Source organism: Furipterus horrens, unplaced genomic scaffold (assembly GCF_987537825.1).
Source record: "Furipterus horrens unplaced genomic scaffold, mFurHor1.1.pri manual_scaffold_10, whole genome shotgun sequence".
NCBI lineage: Eukaryota > Metazoa > Chordata > Mammalia > Chiroptera > Furipteridae > Furipterus > Furipterus horrens.
The window spans coordinates 53,869,580-53,888,030 of NW_028327180.1; the positions used below are offsets into that span (position 1 = coordinate 53,869,580).

Sequence of the window (18,451 nt, forward strand, 5' to 3'; positions counted from 1 at the left end):
GACACACTCAGTGCTGTGATGCCCTTTCTGACCCGTGCCCGAGACTCTAGGATCCTGCAGCTCTCCAGGGCCCGAGCCTGAATGGGAGCCCACTCCTGAATCCAGGCCCCGTCAGCTCTTCCCATTGTCAGTCTTCTGAACGCTCCATAGAAAACTCATAAAATGCACATTTGTGTTAATATTTCAATACAGAAGTATCTAATGTCCACAGTTTTATATACTTCAGATATTTTCAATTATGCTCTCTATACAGATTTATATTGTGCTAATAAAATCTACATATCCCAAAGCATTATAGGTGTTCCGAAATGTATTTTTAGGTGCTTGCGTAGTATTCCATCCTGCAGTTATGCCAGGACTTACTTAACTTTGTCACAGATGCTCTGCTCTTTCCGTTGCCTCGTGCGTCTATTTTTCCTGTCCCCCTTCTTTATGTAAGCAGCGAAAGTCTTCCTTGCCCCCAGTGTATACCTTTTCCTTCTATTATAGACCCCAATTAATACCATGTAAATATACTCCTTACAGTCTGACAGGTCCTGTATAAACCTCAAATGGCTGATCTTTTCCCTCTGAAGTATCTTCTGTTTTATACTGAGAAAATACTAGAAACGTGTAATATCTCCATTCTCAGAATCTTTATAAACAGCAAAGACAATCTTCTCCTAAGAGACTTTTAGCTTGAAAATAACTAAATCTCCTTTGAACAAAACCTTCCACCAAATTTCACTTTATAGGAATTAGTGCTGTGACCAGATTCTTAAAATGAGCCTAATTCCGAAAAATGAGCTATGAGTACAAAGGAATGTATATAGGTAAACAGTTAATTTCTTACTGTTATGCAGGTGTCCATTGCTATTGAAGAGGTTGCTCACTGCCATATCAGGTTTACCTTCCGACACCGATCGTCGCAGGAATGTGAGTATCAGGAGGCCCGCGCCATCTCCGTAAAAGCATCTTGACTCCTGCTGGGCCGTGCTCCCGTGGGTCTGCAGAGCCAGATGCTTGGGCACTGGGTCCACAGCGTCATTATTTCAGAACCTCCTGGCTGCCGCTAAGCACATCAGAAAAAAAAAAAGAATTCTCCTGGGCTTTCACGATCTGTGTTACTACTCTGTATCAGAATTTCCCCCAAATATGTTCTGTGAATACTAAATTTTTATAAGATGCTTGTAGATGCTCTATGACAAAAAGGGTTTCACAGTTTCACAGTCAGACAGGAATAGCAAATGCTGCATATCTTACCTTCCTCTTAAACATTCACACTTTCTGTTGCCATGTTGCTGGAAAGTCCCACAGCAAGAAAACTTTATTATGAAACAGTTTAATCTGTTGTCTCCCCAAATAACTATTTTTCTCATTTCAAGTCTCAGATTACAGATAATGAAGTGACTGCCCTAAAGTGTGATCCAAGAAAAATAATTGTTTTCAGATTGATCACAAAATTTCTGCAAGTGCCTTGTAACTCGGCACTGCATGGAAATGCAATTCTTTATTTCACACGGAATGTACTGGACCATCTGCGTACCAGGCTGCCGGCCAGGTCCTGGGTCTGTCACAGCCCAAGGGACTCAGCCCCTGCTCTGAAGAGCACCTAGGGTCCAGTGAGGAAGATGAGCAGGACACATGTGGTTAGGTTCAGAACAGTGGCGTTGGCCACAGCAACAGGCAGAGTTGGAAGGGCACGCAGAGCCCAGCTCCTCACCCTGTCTTGGGGTCCAGGTCTGAGATTTCCTACACCTTAGCTGAGAGCTGGAGGTGAGCGGAAGCTAGCCCACCGAAGGGGGCAGTGGAGAGAGTGTTTGAAAACCGAAGTGAGCTCAGCAGGCTGAAGTGGGAGCACGGGAGCAATCATCGTTTCAGGCTGCTCACCACGACATGGCCGCTGTGTTGGTCACTATCAAATAGCCAAATGTCAGCAGTTTCACACGACTCTACATAATACTAAGCTAGCGTTTCTCAAGTCTTAGTTTGTAGCAGACACTCAGTAAAGCAGTTCACACATACCTGGTTTCTATCCACAACAATCCGATAAAGTGCATACTACTTTTATCCACATTTATATATAAAGAAACCAGGCACAGAGCAGGGGAGCACCTGGCCACACTCACGCTGCTTGTGAGTGACGGAGCCTGGGGTGGCACCTCTGTCGTCTGGGTCCCGGCAGCCCGAAGCCAGGTCCTGGCAGATGACGGTTCCTTTGAACCATGTCCTGGAGGAGACATTCAAGGGTGTTTTACAGTGGGTGGCTGTTTTGGTGTGTGATTATAACAGCTTTGTTCATAATGTCCTCATACTGGACCCTGTCCAGGTGGTCATCGGAGTAGGAATGAATAGAGTAGTGGGTCACTGCTTAGCCAATGTGGGGACACAGGAGTCATGGCAGACCTTAGAGCTGTGTCTGTGGTGAGAACAGGCACAAGTGCCCCCGGCCATTGGCATCTCAGTAGGGGATACAGTGAGCTCAGACCTGAAGACCAGGAAGGAGGCCCTCGGCTTCCTTGTGAGGGGACCCTCCTCCCCAAATGCCACAGAGCAATCACCTCTCCTGGTACTTGTGCGAGTATCTGGAAAGAAACCTCATGGAAATGTTTTGGAGCAGGGTCTTTGACCTGATGAGGTTTGATTCTGGAACCCTCGCTCTGGCTGTAGTGTAGAGGGAGGGATGGGTGGACAAGGACTAGAGACAGAGACTAGTGAGGAAGGTCCTGTAGAAAGGGAGGGGAGGGGTGGGAGTGGCCTGGACTTGGATGGGAGCGGAAGGGAGGGAGAGAAGGCACAGGCTGCAGAGGTACTCAGTACACGTGGCGTGGAGTAGGTGTGGACACTCCATTTCTGATTGCGATAACCGAGTGAGTGGTGGCTGGTCTCATTCATTTGTACACATAGAGACGCACACCTGCAGGTACCAGGAGATTTCAGTTTGGGAAATATTTCCTTGAGGGAGCCTGTGACATGCACAGTACGGGTGACTTGTTACTTGCTGGCCTACGTTGGTTACAGCATGGTTGAAGGTCACCTCAGAGCAAAATGTGAAGTCAGATGTGATCGCCAGCACTTTCCAGTCATCTTTCTTCACTGCTCAGACATGTTGTTTCTGTCTTTTCAGCCAGAGATAAATCGGAGCGAGCCTTTGGGGTGTCCTTCGTGAGGCTGATGAACCCGGACGGCACCACTCTACGGGATGGGAGGCATGACCTGGTGGTTTATAAGGTGGTGCTACCAGAATGAGGGAATATTGGCTCCTTCTGAAATGGGTTCTGGAGGTTCCTTTCAGATTTATGCATATAAATGTCAAAACCTTCTCTAGGGCTACGTGTTTGCCGCTTTCAAGGAACCCTGAGGACTCCCCCAAGCCCTACAGGGGCCCGTCCTTTCTGCAGAGCACATTGCATTCTCAGCTTCTCTTTGCCCTGCAGATGGCTGCCCCCTTGCCGTTGCGCCCCCGTGTGCGTGCCGACAGGTGCACTGTGGGGCGGGGCCAAGTGTGCTGGCTGTGGTAGGACGTGGTGTGTGGATGAGCAGGAGCCAGATACCATTTCTCTGTGATCGGGCCCATTTCCTTTCTTAGTTTCGTCTTCGAACTGCTCCAGAGCTATCTCATCTACTGAGATTTTAGAGTGAACGGTGGATGCCGGAAGGTCTCATTTACCCAACAGTATCACAAGCTCAGCAGCTTTGTTGAGATGTACCCAGCTGACCTGTATTTCCCTGAAGAGCTGTCATGAGTTCACAAGTAGCTTTCGAAAGCACGGCAAGCTGTTTCTCCCCCGTGAACCCAGTCAGCCCAGCAGTGCATAATTGTAACCATTTAAGAAGGTTCAAGAAAATGAATTCCAACCTTATTCTTTACTATGCATTTATTTATAGCAGAGACCTAGGTTATTCTTGGTCTAGCTCATAACTTACTCCATTTTCATTCAACTTTGAAATTATTTCTGGGCTCCAACTGAGAAGGTACTACCATGTCTCAGCATTGGAAGGGATCTAGGTTTAATGTGATGAAGTTTCATTTCTTATGCTATAAACACACTGTGTTCGTGACAGAGATGCTTTTTGTTGGCATGTCAGAGGTTTTGCTGTTATTTGGTGTTGCTGACACGCTCCCTTTTCAGGGAGACAACAAGAAAATGGAAGATGCCAAGTACTACCTGACCCTGCCTGGAACCAAGGCGGAGATGGAAGAAAAAGAACTCCAAGCATCCAGATCCCTGGCCGGCTTTCCCCCAGCCAAGGACAGCACAAAGGATAGCTTTCAGATTGCTACTGTAATTTGCTCCACGAAGCTTACCCAGAACGGTAGGTGTGGCGACCGCATGACACCAGAACGTGTCTTCTGCTTCATCCTCCTGGGAGCCTGTGTCAGCCTTGGGCGGCACCAGGTGGGGCTGCACCTCCTGAGCCGGGGGACTGGGCACTCTGGGTTCCTGAGCTGTTCCGGGATGACCAGATGTTCTGACCACACAGCCAAGCTCCTTCTGAGGTTTCGTTGTCCGTCATACCAAAATAAAAAGTCATAAACAATATCCTGTCCCAAAGAAGGCTTAAGGAAGCACACTGATCTAGACCAGAGAGAAGTGATCTCTGTCGGCGTGGGTGGGGGGAGGAAAGCGGGGGGCAGATACAGCAAAGATGGGGAGACCATCAGGGCATCATGAGCATCAGAGAAAGCAGAGCATTCGTGGGTTGTTCATGTTTACTTTCCTCAAACTTGATGTGAAAGACAAGGAACCAATGTTATTTATTCTGAGAAAGGAGAAGTTGGAGAGGATGAACAAACCAGCAATCTCTGAGAGCAGTTTCTGATCAAGAGGGTAGCCATTTTTTCCTACAAAGACCGCGAGCAGAGGCATTTCTTTGGAGCCTCAGAAGTCTGTTCAGACTCTAAAGGTTAAAAGCCACTGACCCTTATTAGAGACAGAACTTGTAGAGTCTTCATTAATTTTTCCAAAACAAGAACAGACCGGTTTATGCGGAATCATTTGTTGCTGGGCCCGGATGGAGGGTGAGGACAGATTAGTTGTTCCAGGAAAGGGAGAGGGGAGTTCACGTCCCTACAGGTGTGGGGGCCTGTGCCAGGTCGTTCACAGTCAGCCAGACACCCTAGCTTGTGAAGACCCCGGTGTTGCCGTTCTTCAGCTCAGTTTACTAATCAGGACATTGAGTTGAAGTGCTCAAATATTTTGCCGAAGGTCATAAGTGGTGATTTGGGGTCTGCAAATAGATATATAACTTCAAAGTGTATGGTTTTTCTTTCTTTCTTTACTTTATTAAGTGTTATGTTTTCTAATCCTCTCCCAAAGGTATTACCTATCCTAAGTTTGGCGACTGTCATTTAGAGTATCTGGAAATCTCACATACTTCTCTTGGGGATAGAAGTTGGGACAACTTTGGATAACATTTGATAACATCTGGTACAGTGTAAGGTGGTCATTCCTAGTGATGTAGAAATTCCACTCTAGTTTTATGTCACGGAGAAGCTACTGCACCTCAATACCAGAGACATATGAGAATGTTCAGAGCAGAATTGTTTGTGATCTCAAAACGCTAGAAACCACACAGATGTTCATCAGCAGTAGAATGAATAAATAGTTAAGGGTACATTTATACACGGGGATAGATGCTGTGCAGCAGTGAAGGTTAGCCAGAGCTACGCATCAGCCTGCATAGGTGGCAGAGACCCAGCAGCCCAGGGCTGCCTCCACGATGCTGTGCCACCGCTGTCCTGGCCCCAGGACCTGTGACCCACCATGTGCCAGATGCACTCCTAATAGTGGCAATGGGGAATGCAAATATTTTAGGGAGTAAGCCTCTGGGCTGATCAGTGGCTTCTTGGCAGATGCTTAAAGACCCTGGGTGACTGTAGTATCTAAATCCTTTTTCTCAGGCAGCAGTGAGTGAAGTGAAGTGATGAGTGGAGTGGTACCATTGGCTGGCCTGTGACAGAAATAGAGATAGGAAGCCAGAAGTGGACAGTGCCTTGTGGGCGGGCCTAGCACAATGCCTGTTATTAAGGGATGAATAAGTGAATGAATGAATGAATGAATGAATTGAAGAATTGTATTGAGCACATGACCAGCTTGCTCAGGGCTACAGATTCTCTATTCATCCATCCATCCATCCATTCATTCTTTCATCAAGCATGTATGGAACACATACTAGGTACCTAGCAGCGTGGTAGGGTTATAAGAATGAAAGCAATATGGTTCCTGCCTTAAGTGGCTCAAATCTGTGGGAAGAACAAAAGAAATACCAAGTATGTCTATATTGTTATTTGTATATGTATATGTATATGTATTTGTAGGAAGGTGTGCCCACAGCAGATAATGACTGGGAAGTTTTTCCCAGAGGGCCTAAAGGTTGAGACTGGTCTGAAAATTTAAGTAGGATCTTACAAATACTGAGTAGTTGGGTGCATTTCAGACAAAAAGAAGAACAGATGCAAAAACATGGAGCTCTTTCAGAGCATGCCATAGTGTGAGGGTGGGGTTAATCTGTCTGACTGTTGAGGGATAGCAAGAGAATGGTGGCTGATGGGGCTGGCAGGAGGCGATAGGTGGGGCCTTATGCCTTCTGTGAGTGGGACTTCATTCTGTTGACAGTGGGGCACCTCTAGGCACTGGGTTTCGGGACTTCTGAGGGACTAAACAATATGCAAGCCAATAAAACAAATGTACCTGTGACACAAATGGACTACTCTAATGAACAGTATATGTTTTCAACTACGTAAGTGTGTATGTATATCCATTAATGAAAAACTACGTATTGCTACTTTTACTAGATAAAGCTCTGTTTTTTTTTAAGATTTTATTTATTTTCAGAGGGGAAGGGAGTGAGAAAGAGAAGGAGAGAAACATCAATGTGTGGTTGCCTCTCATGCACCCCTAACTTGGGACTTGGCCAGCAACCCAGGCACATGCCCTGACTGGGAATCGAACCAGCGACCCTTTGGTTCGCAGGCCAGTGCTCAATCCACTAAGCCACACCAGCCAGGGCTGAAGCTCTGTTGATAATAATAGTAACTTGATGTACTAAACAAAATGTTAAAGTAGTAACAGTCCAGACACCTGCTGTATTTCCCTGGGCACTTTAGTAGCTCAACATTCATTACAGCTGTCAGTGGCTTAAAAATTCAAAATTCTGCATTTTAAATTCAAAGTCATCTCAAGATTTTTGCCCCAGACTTAACTTAAGGGCCGTGAATCTGTTCTGCCTTCTTTTGACATAGCAACTTACCTGATTTGCTTCTCTGTTTCTCTGCAGACTCTGGGGAGACAGGATGTCAGAGTAGCAACGATGTGATTTGTTGAAATCAGATAAATCTGTAATTAAATTCCATTCCTATCACTCCTGGCAGTTGTGTGACCTAAGGCAAGGAATCCAGTTTTGCAAAGCCTTAGTTTCCTCATCTCAAAAAAGGAAAAAAATCAAATCTGCTCTACAATGTGGATGTGAAGTTTAAATGAATTAATGCATGTGTATAAATTCCCTTTTCTCTTTGAATCCACCGAGATACACACAGTGACAAGGGAGAAACTAAGCAGGTGCAGCAAATTAGAGGCATAAATAGGCATCAGCTATGTGGCTGGGATGTCATTATTTGCAAAATGTGAGTTATATTCAGGTATCATTTTATGTTCCTGAACATTAGTGGTTAATTTTTTATCTTTGAAAAATGAAAGAAGACCACAAGGTTTTTCTCTGATTTAGATCAGACACAGTCAATTAAAGAATACATAAGGTATTGGCCACCATTAGGAGCCATTGTCTTTTCTAGAGTTCTGTAGCTCTACCCTGAAATGATCTGGGTTGCTCTTTCTCATCCATGCCTGATGTTTATGGTTTGTGGTTGTTTCTCCTAGTTGACCTGTTAGGCTTATTGAACTGGCGTTCGAACTCCCAGAACATTGAATACAACTTGAAGAAGTTAATGGAGGTGGAGGGAGGAGAGATCGTTAAGGTATGTTTATATAGTCACACTTAGAAATATGCCCACTGTATCATTACTTCAACATTTTAAATTAAACCTATCTACATTGGGAAACAAGTGTGTGATTTTTAAGAAAATGCCATTTTAAACCTATACCATTGAAACTTAATTATCCCTGAGTTCCTGCAGTATGTAGCTGAACCAAAACCACAAATAATCTCTCTGTTTCTTTCCTCAGTTTTTGCAAGATACACTAGATGCACTTTTTAACATAATGATGGAAATGTCAGACAATGAAGCATATGATTTTCTTGTGTTCGATGCACTGGTAAGTAAACATATTAACTAGCACTTAATTCTCTCAACTGTTAGTTACTCATGTATTATAAATAATTGTAATGAATAACCTACATAAATATTTGTATACATTCGTCTTGACTATTTCTTGAGGCTCAATTTCTGGAAGTAAAAGTAGAAACATTTGGCTTATATTCAAAGCCTTTCTTTTTTCTACTTCCTGTCAGATCTCAATTTTGATGTGCTTTCTTTCTCATGAGGGAAAACGAGGTTATGTGACATTAGAAATCAGGAATCACTTTAACTTACTTGAAAGCTGCCCGGTCAAGAATGAAGAAAAACCATTAACAGAGACTCTGGTGGCTCGTTGCCCGTGTGTGTGTGTGTGTGTGTTCATGTGAGGAAGACTGATTTTACAAGTCAGAGATGAGTCTGTCTTGTATACGTACGACATGCTGCCATGCAGAGAATTACATTCATCATGCAAAACGTAGCACACTGTCCACTCCAAGGACTGAAATCTGGACCAGGGAAGGTGATCTGGGTTGGCCAGGAGTGGCGGTAGAGGGGGAGATGTTGACACATCCAAGCCAACCAGTATTTTTCTCATTGTCGGGGCTTCCATTCAGTGCAGAGTTTCACCCACTTGTTGCAGCACAGGAGGAAGGTAAATGGCCGCTTCGGGTCATTCGCCAGCTTGGAGAAGCTGGTACATTTGGGCAGTGGCCAGGACATGGGAGGTAAGAGTGTCAGATAAAGACAGGACGTGCCTCCTGCTGAGGTTGCCCCTGGCCAGGTTTCTAGGAGGGAGAGGCTGTGGCTCTGAGCTCTGTGCGGTAAGGTCTGGAGATGCCTCCCTGCGGAAGAGAGCAGAGGGCAGTGAGCATGTGTGGGGGTCTCAGGCTCCTTCTTTTGTGCTCTTCTGTCATGAGTGGGTGCCCAGAGGTCATCTGTAGGGTATGCTTCTGGTAGTGATATGAGGGTGTAATCGGAAGGCAGAAATCTGGTGAAGTTCCGTTATTGGAACGCTCACACTGCCCTTGGGAGGGGACACTCGTGGAATATTGCCGCAGTAGCTGCACCTTGGGGCAGAGGGCATGCTTCCCACAGGGAGCCCCTGTCCCCGCCCTTCCTTCCTGTCCCTCCATCTGCCCTGACTTGCATTACTTGTGCATTGGACTCTGAGACAGTGAGCCCCCGGGGGCCAGGACGGCGGTCGTTGGTGTCTGCACAGCATCTAGCATGGTGCCCAACACTGAAGAGTCTTTCGTGTTTGTGTTCAATGCAACGGAACCCACGACTTGACATGACGTCAGCTCTAAACAGTAGTGAGAATGCTACAAACATGATGAAGAAACAGAAGACAGCAATCCGACATTCAAGTCCAGTTTGCTTCCCTGACCAATTTGGCTCAGTTGGTTGGAGCATCATCCCATAACCGAAAGGTTGCGGGTTCGATTCCAAGTCAGGGCACATAGCTAGGTGACAGGTTTGATCCCCGGTCTGGGCACAGGCGTGTGCGAGAGGCAACCAATCTGTGCCTCTCTCTCACATTGATGTTTCTCTTTCCCTTCCTCTCTCTCTAAAAGCAATGAAAAACCATGTCCTTGGGTAAGGATTAAAAAAATAAAATAAAATGAAAATCCAGTTTGCTGACAGATTGCCTAGTGCTGTGCAGTGCTTCTATTTATTTATGTTTCCCCTTTGGCAGGTATTTATTATTTCACTGATAGGAGACATCAAGTTCCAGCATTTCAACCCAGTCCTGGAAACCTACATTTACAAGCACTTCAGTGCCACTTTGGCATATGTGTAAGTCTGAGCCTGGGAGCGGCCTGTTGTTGGGTTGCGGGTTTGGCCTCCGAGTTGGGGTGGTTGTTGAGGAGCAAGAGGGTCGCAGGCTAAGTAAACATGGCTCCAGGGGCAGAAGCTTGTTCTAAGCTTCCTGGTGGAGAGAGGGGGCCGTGTGATTGTTCTGACCTTGGAACAGGTATGATGATCAAACCCTCCCTTCTGGAAATGACAGAAGAGATAATGCTGTGTATCTTTAAGAATGCAGACCATGTAGGTGAGGATTTGAAGCCTTCAGAGCAAAAGCCAGGACAGGGAACTGTACTCGGGATCTTTGGAATTGGGTATCAGTGAGACCAGCGTGAGGCCCCAGAGGGAGCAAGCAGTGGACTAAGCCACACCACATCTGAGAAAATTATTATTTATGAGATATAAGGGGAGTTCATTTCTCCTTTTGCCTAAGAGGGAGTGGTCTCTCCTTTTCCATCATGTAGCCTTCTTTCTGTCTTTGTTTTTTTTGTTTGTTTGTTTTGTTTTTTAAAGTATATTTTATTGATTATGTTGTTACGGTAGTTCCAATTTTTTTCCCCTTTGCTTCCCTCTGCCCAATACCCCCCTTCCCTCCAACAATCCCACCCCCCTTAGTTTATGTCCATGGATCGTGCATATAAGTTCTTTGGCTTCACCCTTTCCTATATTATTCTTAACATCCCCTGTCTATTTTGTACCAACCGGTTATGCTTCTTAGTCCCTGCACCATTTCCCTATTTCTCCCCTCCCCCCTCCCAGCTGTTAACCCTCCAAATGATCCCCATGCCTAGGATTCTGTTCCTATTCTGGTTTGCTTAGTTGGATTTTGTTTTTATTTTTTAGATTCAGTTGTTGATAGTTGTGAGTTTGTTGTCATTTTAGTGTTCATAGTTTTGACCTTCTTTTTCTTAAGTAAGTCCCTTTGACATTTCATATAATAATGGCTTGGTGATGATGAGCTCCTTTAGCTTCACCTTGTCTGGAAAGCACCTCATCTGCCCTTCCATTCCAAATGATAGCCTTGCTGGATAGAGTCATGCTGGTTGCAGGTTGCCTTTCATCACATTGAATACTGCTTGCCAGTCCCTTCCTGCCTGCAAAGTGTCCTCTGAGAAATCAGCTGATAGTCCTATAGGCACCCCCCTGTAGGCAATTCTCCGCCTCTCTCTTGCTGCCCCAGGACTCTGTCTTTATCTTTCACCTTTGGCATCTCAATCATGATGTGTCCTGGTGTGGTTCCCTCTGGGTCCAGCTCACCCGGGACCCTCCTTGCTTCCCGGACCTATATGTCCATCTCCTTCACAAAATTTGGGAAGTTTTCCTCATTTTTCCAGTGCTTGCTTCCTCATTCTGCACTGGTTGACTGTGTTTTTCTTCCTTATGTTCCAAATCATTGATTTGAACCCCAGCTTCCTTCCCTTCACCATTGGTTTTGTGTGGATTTTCCTTCGTTTCACTTAGCATAACCTTCAGTTCTTCTCTTATGCGTTTGCCGTACTCAAGCGTATTGTCAAGCCTGTGAGCATCTTTATCACCAGTGTTTTGAACTCTACATCTGTTAGGTTGTCTGCCTCCTCATCTGTTAGGTTGGCTATCTCCTCATCGCTTAGTTCTCCCACTGGAACCTTGATCCGTTCCCCCTTTTGAGTCATACTTCTCTATCTCCTCATTCTGACAAGCTCCTGTGTTTGTTTGCCTCCTCGTCCCAGGTAGAGCTGTCGCTCCTGTTATGTTGTAAGGGGCGAAGCCTTAGGGATTTGTCAGTACAGGGTGACCTGTTTCACCACGTTGGGGCACTGTATGTGGGGGAGGGGTTCGGGAGGGAACAATGTCACCTGCCCAGCACACCCCTTTTCCAAGCACCTCTCCCACTTCCGCACTGGACTGGTGCCCCTCTAGCTGCTTGCCCTGGCCATCATTACCAAAGTGGGTGTGTCTGCGGACATCTAGGACCTTGGGGTCCCTTTAAACAAGCGGACTCTGCTGAGAGACCGGCAGTTTCTGCCTTCACTCCAACACCCACTGGTTTGCACAGTCAGAAGCAACAACGCTTGATTTTCCCCGGTGCTGGGACCATGAACTGTGGGGTCCGGTGAGGAGCTGGGAACGCTCCCCAGGTGTCCCTCCTGACTTTTTAAAACATATGACTGCGCTTTCCGCTGGCCTGCTGCTGCCACCATTGCTGCTGCCACCACACCGCATCATCTCTGCCCCATCTCCACCTCTCATACCTGTCTGGATGAGTGTTTCTTCTTTATATCTTTGTTTGTTGTACTTCCATGCAGTTTGACTTTTTGAACTTCTGGTTGTTTCTAGTTTTGAGGTAGTTGTATTCCTTCTAAGTTGTGGAGGGAGATGCGGCTTGTCTGTCTATGCCTCCATCTTGGCCGGAAGTCTGTCTTTGTTTTATGAATCTTGACTAAGGAAAGCAACTAGGTTCACTCCACACTCCTCCAGGACTGCTCAGCCCCTCACAAATACTATGTGGCCTGTCAGTCCACCTCCTCGTATCCCTGTTGCTATGCGGAGCACCATGGTAAATGGTGACAGCAGTGTAGAGATGAACAAAGAGCTTTCTGACAGTGGCTTTACCAGATCACGTCAGTTGCTACTAGCTGATCGAGAGGTCACATCATTCATGTCCTGTGTTCTTTCCTCAACTGTACAAGAAAGTTCTCAGTTTTATTTGCGTGATATTCCCTAAATGTAATATAACAGAAGAAGTGACATAACCGAGGTGTCCTGCAGCACAGTTGCTGACTAACATGGGGAAGCAACGCCAGTGGCAGGGTGTCAGCTCCCAGCAGCCTGACACCACCAACCCCCGACATGGGCAGTAGCCTCAGCAAGGTGACCCTGGCACTGGGTCTTCATCACACAAAACCAATGCAGCGCTCCACGTGGTAGTCGTCTGGATTTGGTTGGTTCTATGTGCTTCCTGCAGGGTTTTTCTTAGAAAACTCAGAGGTCCCCAAAGGAGAGAGCCAAACATCAATGCCCTCAAAAGTGTGAATTAGCAGGTTAAGACAATGCCTTGTCTGAAGATGCTCAAAAGACAAAAAGAGCCACATGCAGCCTCAGAACAGGGCTCTGGGTTGGGAGTGCAGAGCCAGGGGTGTTCTCCTCCCACACTCAGTGATGTCTCCATTCGCCTCTGCGTGCGGTGGTCCCGATGCATTTGGGCAGATCGGAGGGAATTAGACATCTTTTAAGGTGACTACCTTAGATGGGCAGCTTCTCCCTTACAAGGGACCTCTGAAAGTGTCTGTATGGCATACCAGAGGCTAAAATATCCTTAGGTTTTGAATCTTCAACTCTTGTATCTTCGTCCTGTTTTAAAGTCCTGCAAAGGGGAAGAAACCATCCTGTTTCTTAGCGGTAATGAAGCCCCAAATCCAGACTGCAGTGAGGAAACTAAATTGCACAGGAGTTGGTGTCCCTCTTTGGGACGTAGTTGAGAAGAGATCATTATCGTGGTGGCTTCTGTTCCCCGAGAATGTCAAGTCCCCCCTCTGTGGCACACCTCAGACCTCCAAGTACCCCTCTGCTCCGCTGACAGTTTCCTGCCTCACCCTTTTCAGGAAACTCTCCAAGGTGCTGAACTGTTATGTGGCGAATGCAGACGACTCCAGCAAGACAGACCTGCTTTTTGCTGCTTTGAAAGCCTTAAAGTACTTGTTTCGGTTCATCATCCAATCCAGAGTGCTCTACCTGAGGTAATGGTTGCTGCAGTGAGATGCTGCTGCTGTCTGTGCTTTCCACACTCTGTCCCTGATCCCAGGCTCGTGCTCAGCCCTGTGAGCTCCTGGGTCGTGGAGCGCGAGCTTTCAGAGCTTCAGGCTGAAGACAGGGTGCCCTGGGAGGCTGTTAGAGAAGGTCCGTGCAGAGTTCTTTGGGGGCAGCAGAACTTCTGGGGCAGTAATGCCAGGAAGACTTGGGTATGCCATTTGCTGGAAGCCTCTGTTGGTGACAGCATTTTCAGAGAGGCATGTTCCCATGGTAGGATTTCCTATAGCGAGGGCTTCACGATGGTGTACGGTGTAGATCTAGGACCATGAGCTGATTGTTGTTGGTAGTAGAGGGGAGATGGTGGTAATTACTTGGGATGATGTTTCCGGAGGTGTGAGTTTCTTTGCTGATACCATGCTCAGCTACCAGGTGGAACTAAGCCACAGAGAGGATAATTCCCAGTTTGGATTCCTAGGATACCAGCTCCCTCAAAGAGAAGCAACCAAGGACCATGAACTGCCTTTCCTGGGAATGCTCACAAGTCTGGTGCCATCCCTAACATTTAATAGTAACTGGATTTCCAAACTGTTAAAATATGTATAAGGCAAAAGGAAAGGTCTGTAGGTTAAAGGTCTGTAGGTTCCAGCATGTGTATTTTTTAAATTTGTATATTTGAAAATATAAGCAAAGACAAACAAGTTACCTGAGGAAAATAAAGCTTGTAACATATAGTACAAATGAAAGGTGAATTGCTATACTGATTAAAGGCTCTTATAAATCAAGAGTTGAATGACAACTATCTCTAAATAATAAAAACACAAAAACATAATTTACAGAAGAAAAATTCAAGTGGTTTAAATTTTTAAAAATTATACTCATCGAAATGTGATACACGCACCCTATCTTCACCTATACATGTGATAAAGTTTAAAATAGGTCTATGAATTCTTTTTATTTTATTTCATTTTTTAAATTGTTTTTCTATTACGGTTGTCCCATTTTCCCCTCATTTCTCTCCCCTGTCCTGCCCACCTCCACCCTAAATTCTTAAGGACCGAAATTTGTCACTATGAACAGAAAGGAAGGAAGGAAAGGAAAGGAGAGGAGAGGGGAGGGGAAGAGAGGGAAGAGGAGGGGAGGGGAGGAGAAAGGAAAGGAAACGAAGAAAGAGAAAATGTCACATTTGTCCAATAAGACTTATTGATGAGGAAGCACCAACTTTTCAGTTGATGGACAAACCTTGACAATGAGAAGAGGACAAGCGTGCATCAGCGAAGACTAGGTGTCCGTGTCCAGTGAGCGGAGGGCCCCCTTGTAGAGCAGGCCATCACCAGCGTGGCCACTTTGGTGGATGGAGGACACTAATAGGCTGGCACACTGGGTGGGATCCAGAATGCTTCTGGGTTGAGAAACTTTTCTACCCGTTGTCTGAAACTTCTCCTTGCGTGATGAGGGCTTGATGAGATCAGGCAAAGTGGTTAGAGTGATACAAAGGGAGGGGAGGGAATTCAGGGAAGTTCTTCCGCAGCAGAGCAGCTGGAGAGCTCTGTGGTGGCCGTCACACACAGGTGACTGCCTGGTGGTCGTTGCAGGTGGTAGCATCCTCTCAGCCTGTGGGGCTCTCCCTGAAACTATCTCAGCGCACCCTGTGGCTTCTCCATGTGCAATCTGAAGCAGTGGCCAGGGACGCTGGGCCTCCAGCATTGCTTAGGCAACAGACATACCTGAAATTTCTTTGAAAGATGAAAAGTCTAACTGCTTTTTCCTTTTTCCTATTAAGATTTTATGGCCAAAGCGAAGATGGAGATGAATTTAATAACTCAATCCGCCAGTTATTTCTCTCTTTCAATACACTAATGGACAGGCCTCTGGAGGAAGCCGTCAAGATCAAGGTCAGAAGGGCTTCATAACTTGATGCTGTCAGTGAGGATGCCCGGGGGAAAAACAGAACTAGCCTTGTTGGGAGACAAAGTAAATCATAGTTCATGGAAAGCATGTGAGTTTTAGTATGACTTACAGGAATTACAGGGGAGAACCTATGTTTTAAGTTTATTGCACTTTTATATTCTCAGGTGTCATTTTGCCAAATAAAGCTACCCTTGTAGACATCCCTTGAGTGGTTTTTTTGGCCCCTGGGGACTCTGCCCAGTGATACTGATGTTATAGGCAATGGGTTTCTAGTCTTAGTTCTATTCTTTCTGGAAGCCCAAAGTAACCATCATTTTCATCATTATCTATTTTTTTAATGTAAAATACGTAATCTTGAAAGACTCAAATTTAAATTTTATTATTCTTCATTTGTTGTGGCAATGTTGTGAGGGAGAAGCCAAGATTTTAACTACCTCCTTAGATAGAAAAAGGAATCTGAACAGGCAGCACCTGTTGGTAGTGAAGCCAGAACACTGTGCCCCCTGACTTTTCAGAAAGAAGACTTTAAGGGATTGCACGTTACATCAGCTTCCTCTGCAGTGGCAGGACATCTGTGCCTGTACCATTTCAGACCCAAGCCTTCTCTTCCTGGGGTCAAACGATAAATTCTGTGTTTGTCCTGCTAGGCAACTGAATCTGCCTTTGGTGTTTTTCTTACAGGGGGCAGCTCTGAAGTACCTTCCAAGCATAATTAATGACGTCAAACTTGTGTTCGATCCTGTTGAGCTCAGGTAAATAGCAAAAGACATTTGTTTATTGACTAGAACAGAAGAGCAGCCACCGGCTTGGCTGGGGCTTGGCTGCTACGTGTGCTACTCTTCTTCCAGCACAGATGAACTGCACACCTTTTTGTGCTCAGCTCTGAGGAGGGTACAAAAAAGACACAAAGCCATCCTCTGAAGGGGGTTTGCACTTTTTCTGGGGAAATAGGACACACAGACCTGAAATTACCTACATAATAACATACTTCCAGCCCTGTACCTAAGTACCCAGGAATGCAAAGTCAGGTGGTGATTGGCAGTGGGCAGGAGTTAGCAGAAATGAGTCTGCGGAGTGCGGTGCTGGGGCGGGTCTGGAAAGCCGCTGTGGGCCCCGTTGCTTCAGCAATTCAAGCAGGGTCTGCTCTGAGGCTGAGCCCTGCATTGAGCCGGAAGCACAGTCTCTCCTTCACTTCCTAGCGACAGATGTCCCAGGGCATTCCAGGTAAACGTCTCCACATCCTGGTCTCTGGGCAGAGGAGGGAAGTCTTAATGATACGCTGAACTTGGCCCCGTGAAAACACTAACCACAGGGGCTTCTCTTCCAGTGTGCTCTTCTGCAAGTTCATTCAGAGCATTCCCGACAACCAGCTCGTTCGCCAGAAGCTTAGCTGCATGACCAAGATAGTAGAGAGCAATCTGTTTCAGCAGTCGGGTGAGTCCCCACCAGAGACAGCTCCCTGCTGACATTCTCATCCTGTCTTGCTTCTTCAGCCAACACTGGCCCTTGTTTAATGTCACTCATGCCCTCGGCAGCTGTTTGTTGGCACTTAAGGCCCTTGTGGGAAACCAGCTTTAAGGAGAAGGTGGAGTCAGTTCAGTATTTCCAATACTCCTAAAAGAGCAAACTCATGTGTTCCTTAATTAGAATAGTCAAGTGCTTCATTCATAGCCTTGTCCACAAAACAGGAAGCCCAGGAAGTAACGAGCAAACAGGAAAGATGATCCTTTTTAATAATTGCTTCTTCTTTGACCCATACTTAGTATATCCTCAAAAACCGGGGCAGGGGTCAGCAGCGTCTTGTGTGCTGGGTGCCACCAGCCCAGGACAGCTGATGACGTGCATCTGTCCTCAACTCCATGCTCTGTCATGTCACACGAGTAGCTGAAAATCAACCATGGTGGAAATATTTACACCACGAAAATTGGCAAGCACTGGAAATCAAAAGGGTTTTTTGGGGGGTGGTATTACTAGCATACTGGTGGGAGAGGGAGGGCATGGAGGGGAGAAAACACTGTCACTGATAAAATATTGTTCCTTTGTCATTAGAGTTAAGCCCGTGGCCACTAAGTCTAAATCCCTTTGCCCCCACCTCGAAGTTGATATGGGTAAGAGGTCCAACCTTTGGTCTTTCCCCTAATAAACCCAAGACTGGCAGCTGCAGGAACTTGTTTTGCATCTTCCTCCAGGCCAGGATGCCCTGAGGGTGACCTCATGCTGTCTGTATTGTCTAGGGGTGTGGGGTCCAGCAGGACTCTTCAGAAAGAGGGGAGTTGATTGAGTAGTGGTGGGAGAACCCCTCTGGCCTTGCCCCTGGCTAGTTATGTCACTTGGACAAATGACTGACCTTCTCTCAGGCTGGCTACTGCTTCTATGGAAGGAAGGACTTGAACTCAATCAAATGAGAAGCCTCTTTGACTTTGATATTTTCTGACCCTACAAATGTGTGTATAGAGATTTTAACTGTTGGAAAGACCCCGTTGGAGGTTTCAAGCTAGTAAGTGCTCAGAAGTAGGAAATGTAATATTACTAAACATCTTAATATGCTATGATAATTTCTGCCTCTAAGGATGCTGAAGGGAGACATCAGCCAAGAAAGGTGGGGGTGTTTGCTCATTAGATCAAGCATACACTAATTAGTTTCATTTAGAGGAACCATTCTCTCTGTTAACTATCATTTCTGTGAGCATCTAAAATCTCTGTATTCGTCATAATAGTGTCTTATAATAGTGAAGATCCCAACAGGAAGATGCAGGCCTTCCTCTGTGA

The 18,451-nt window shown here is 46.0% G+C and overlaps 1 protein-coding gene across 2 annotated transcripts in view; it reads left to right on the forward strand.

Annotated features, from left to right (window-relative positions):
* DOCK5 (dedicator of cytokinesis 5) overlaps window positions 1-18,451 on the forward strand; it is a 191,165-nt gene that overhangs the window by 114,261 nt on the left and 58,453 nt on the right. For both annotated transcript variants that reach the window (XM_090290277.1, XM_090290278.1), the window contains exons 16-25: window positions 843-915; window positions 3,107-3,210; window positions 4,113-4,296; window positions 7,860-7,957; window positions 8,166-8,255; window positions 9,936-10,036; window positions 13,627-13,761; window positions 15,555-15,666; window positions 16,364-16,434; window positions 17,010-17,116. In XM_090290277.1, the coding sequence (XP_090146403.1) occupies window positions 843-915; window positions 3,107-3,210; window positions 4,113-4,296; window positions 7,860-7,957; window positions 8,166-8,255; window positions 9,936-10,036; window positions 13,627-13,761; window positions 15,555-15,666; window positions 16,364-16,434; window positions 17,010-17,116 (1,075 nt within the window). The remainder of the gene's footprint in view (window positions 1-842; window positions 916-3,106; window positions 3,211-4,112; window positions 4,297-7,859; window positions 7,958-8,165; window positions 8,256-9,935; window positions 10,037-13,626; window positions 13,762-15,554; window positions 15,667-16,363; window positions 16,435-17,009; window positions 17,117-18,451) is intronic.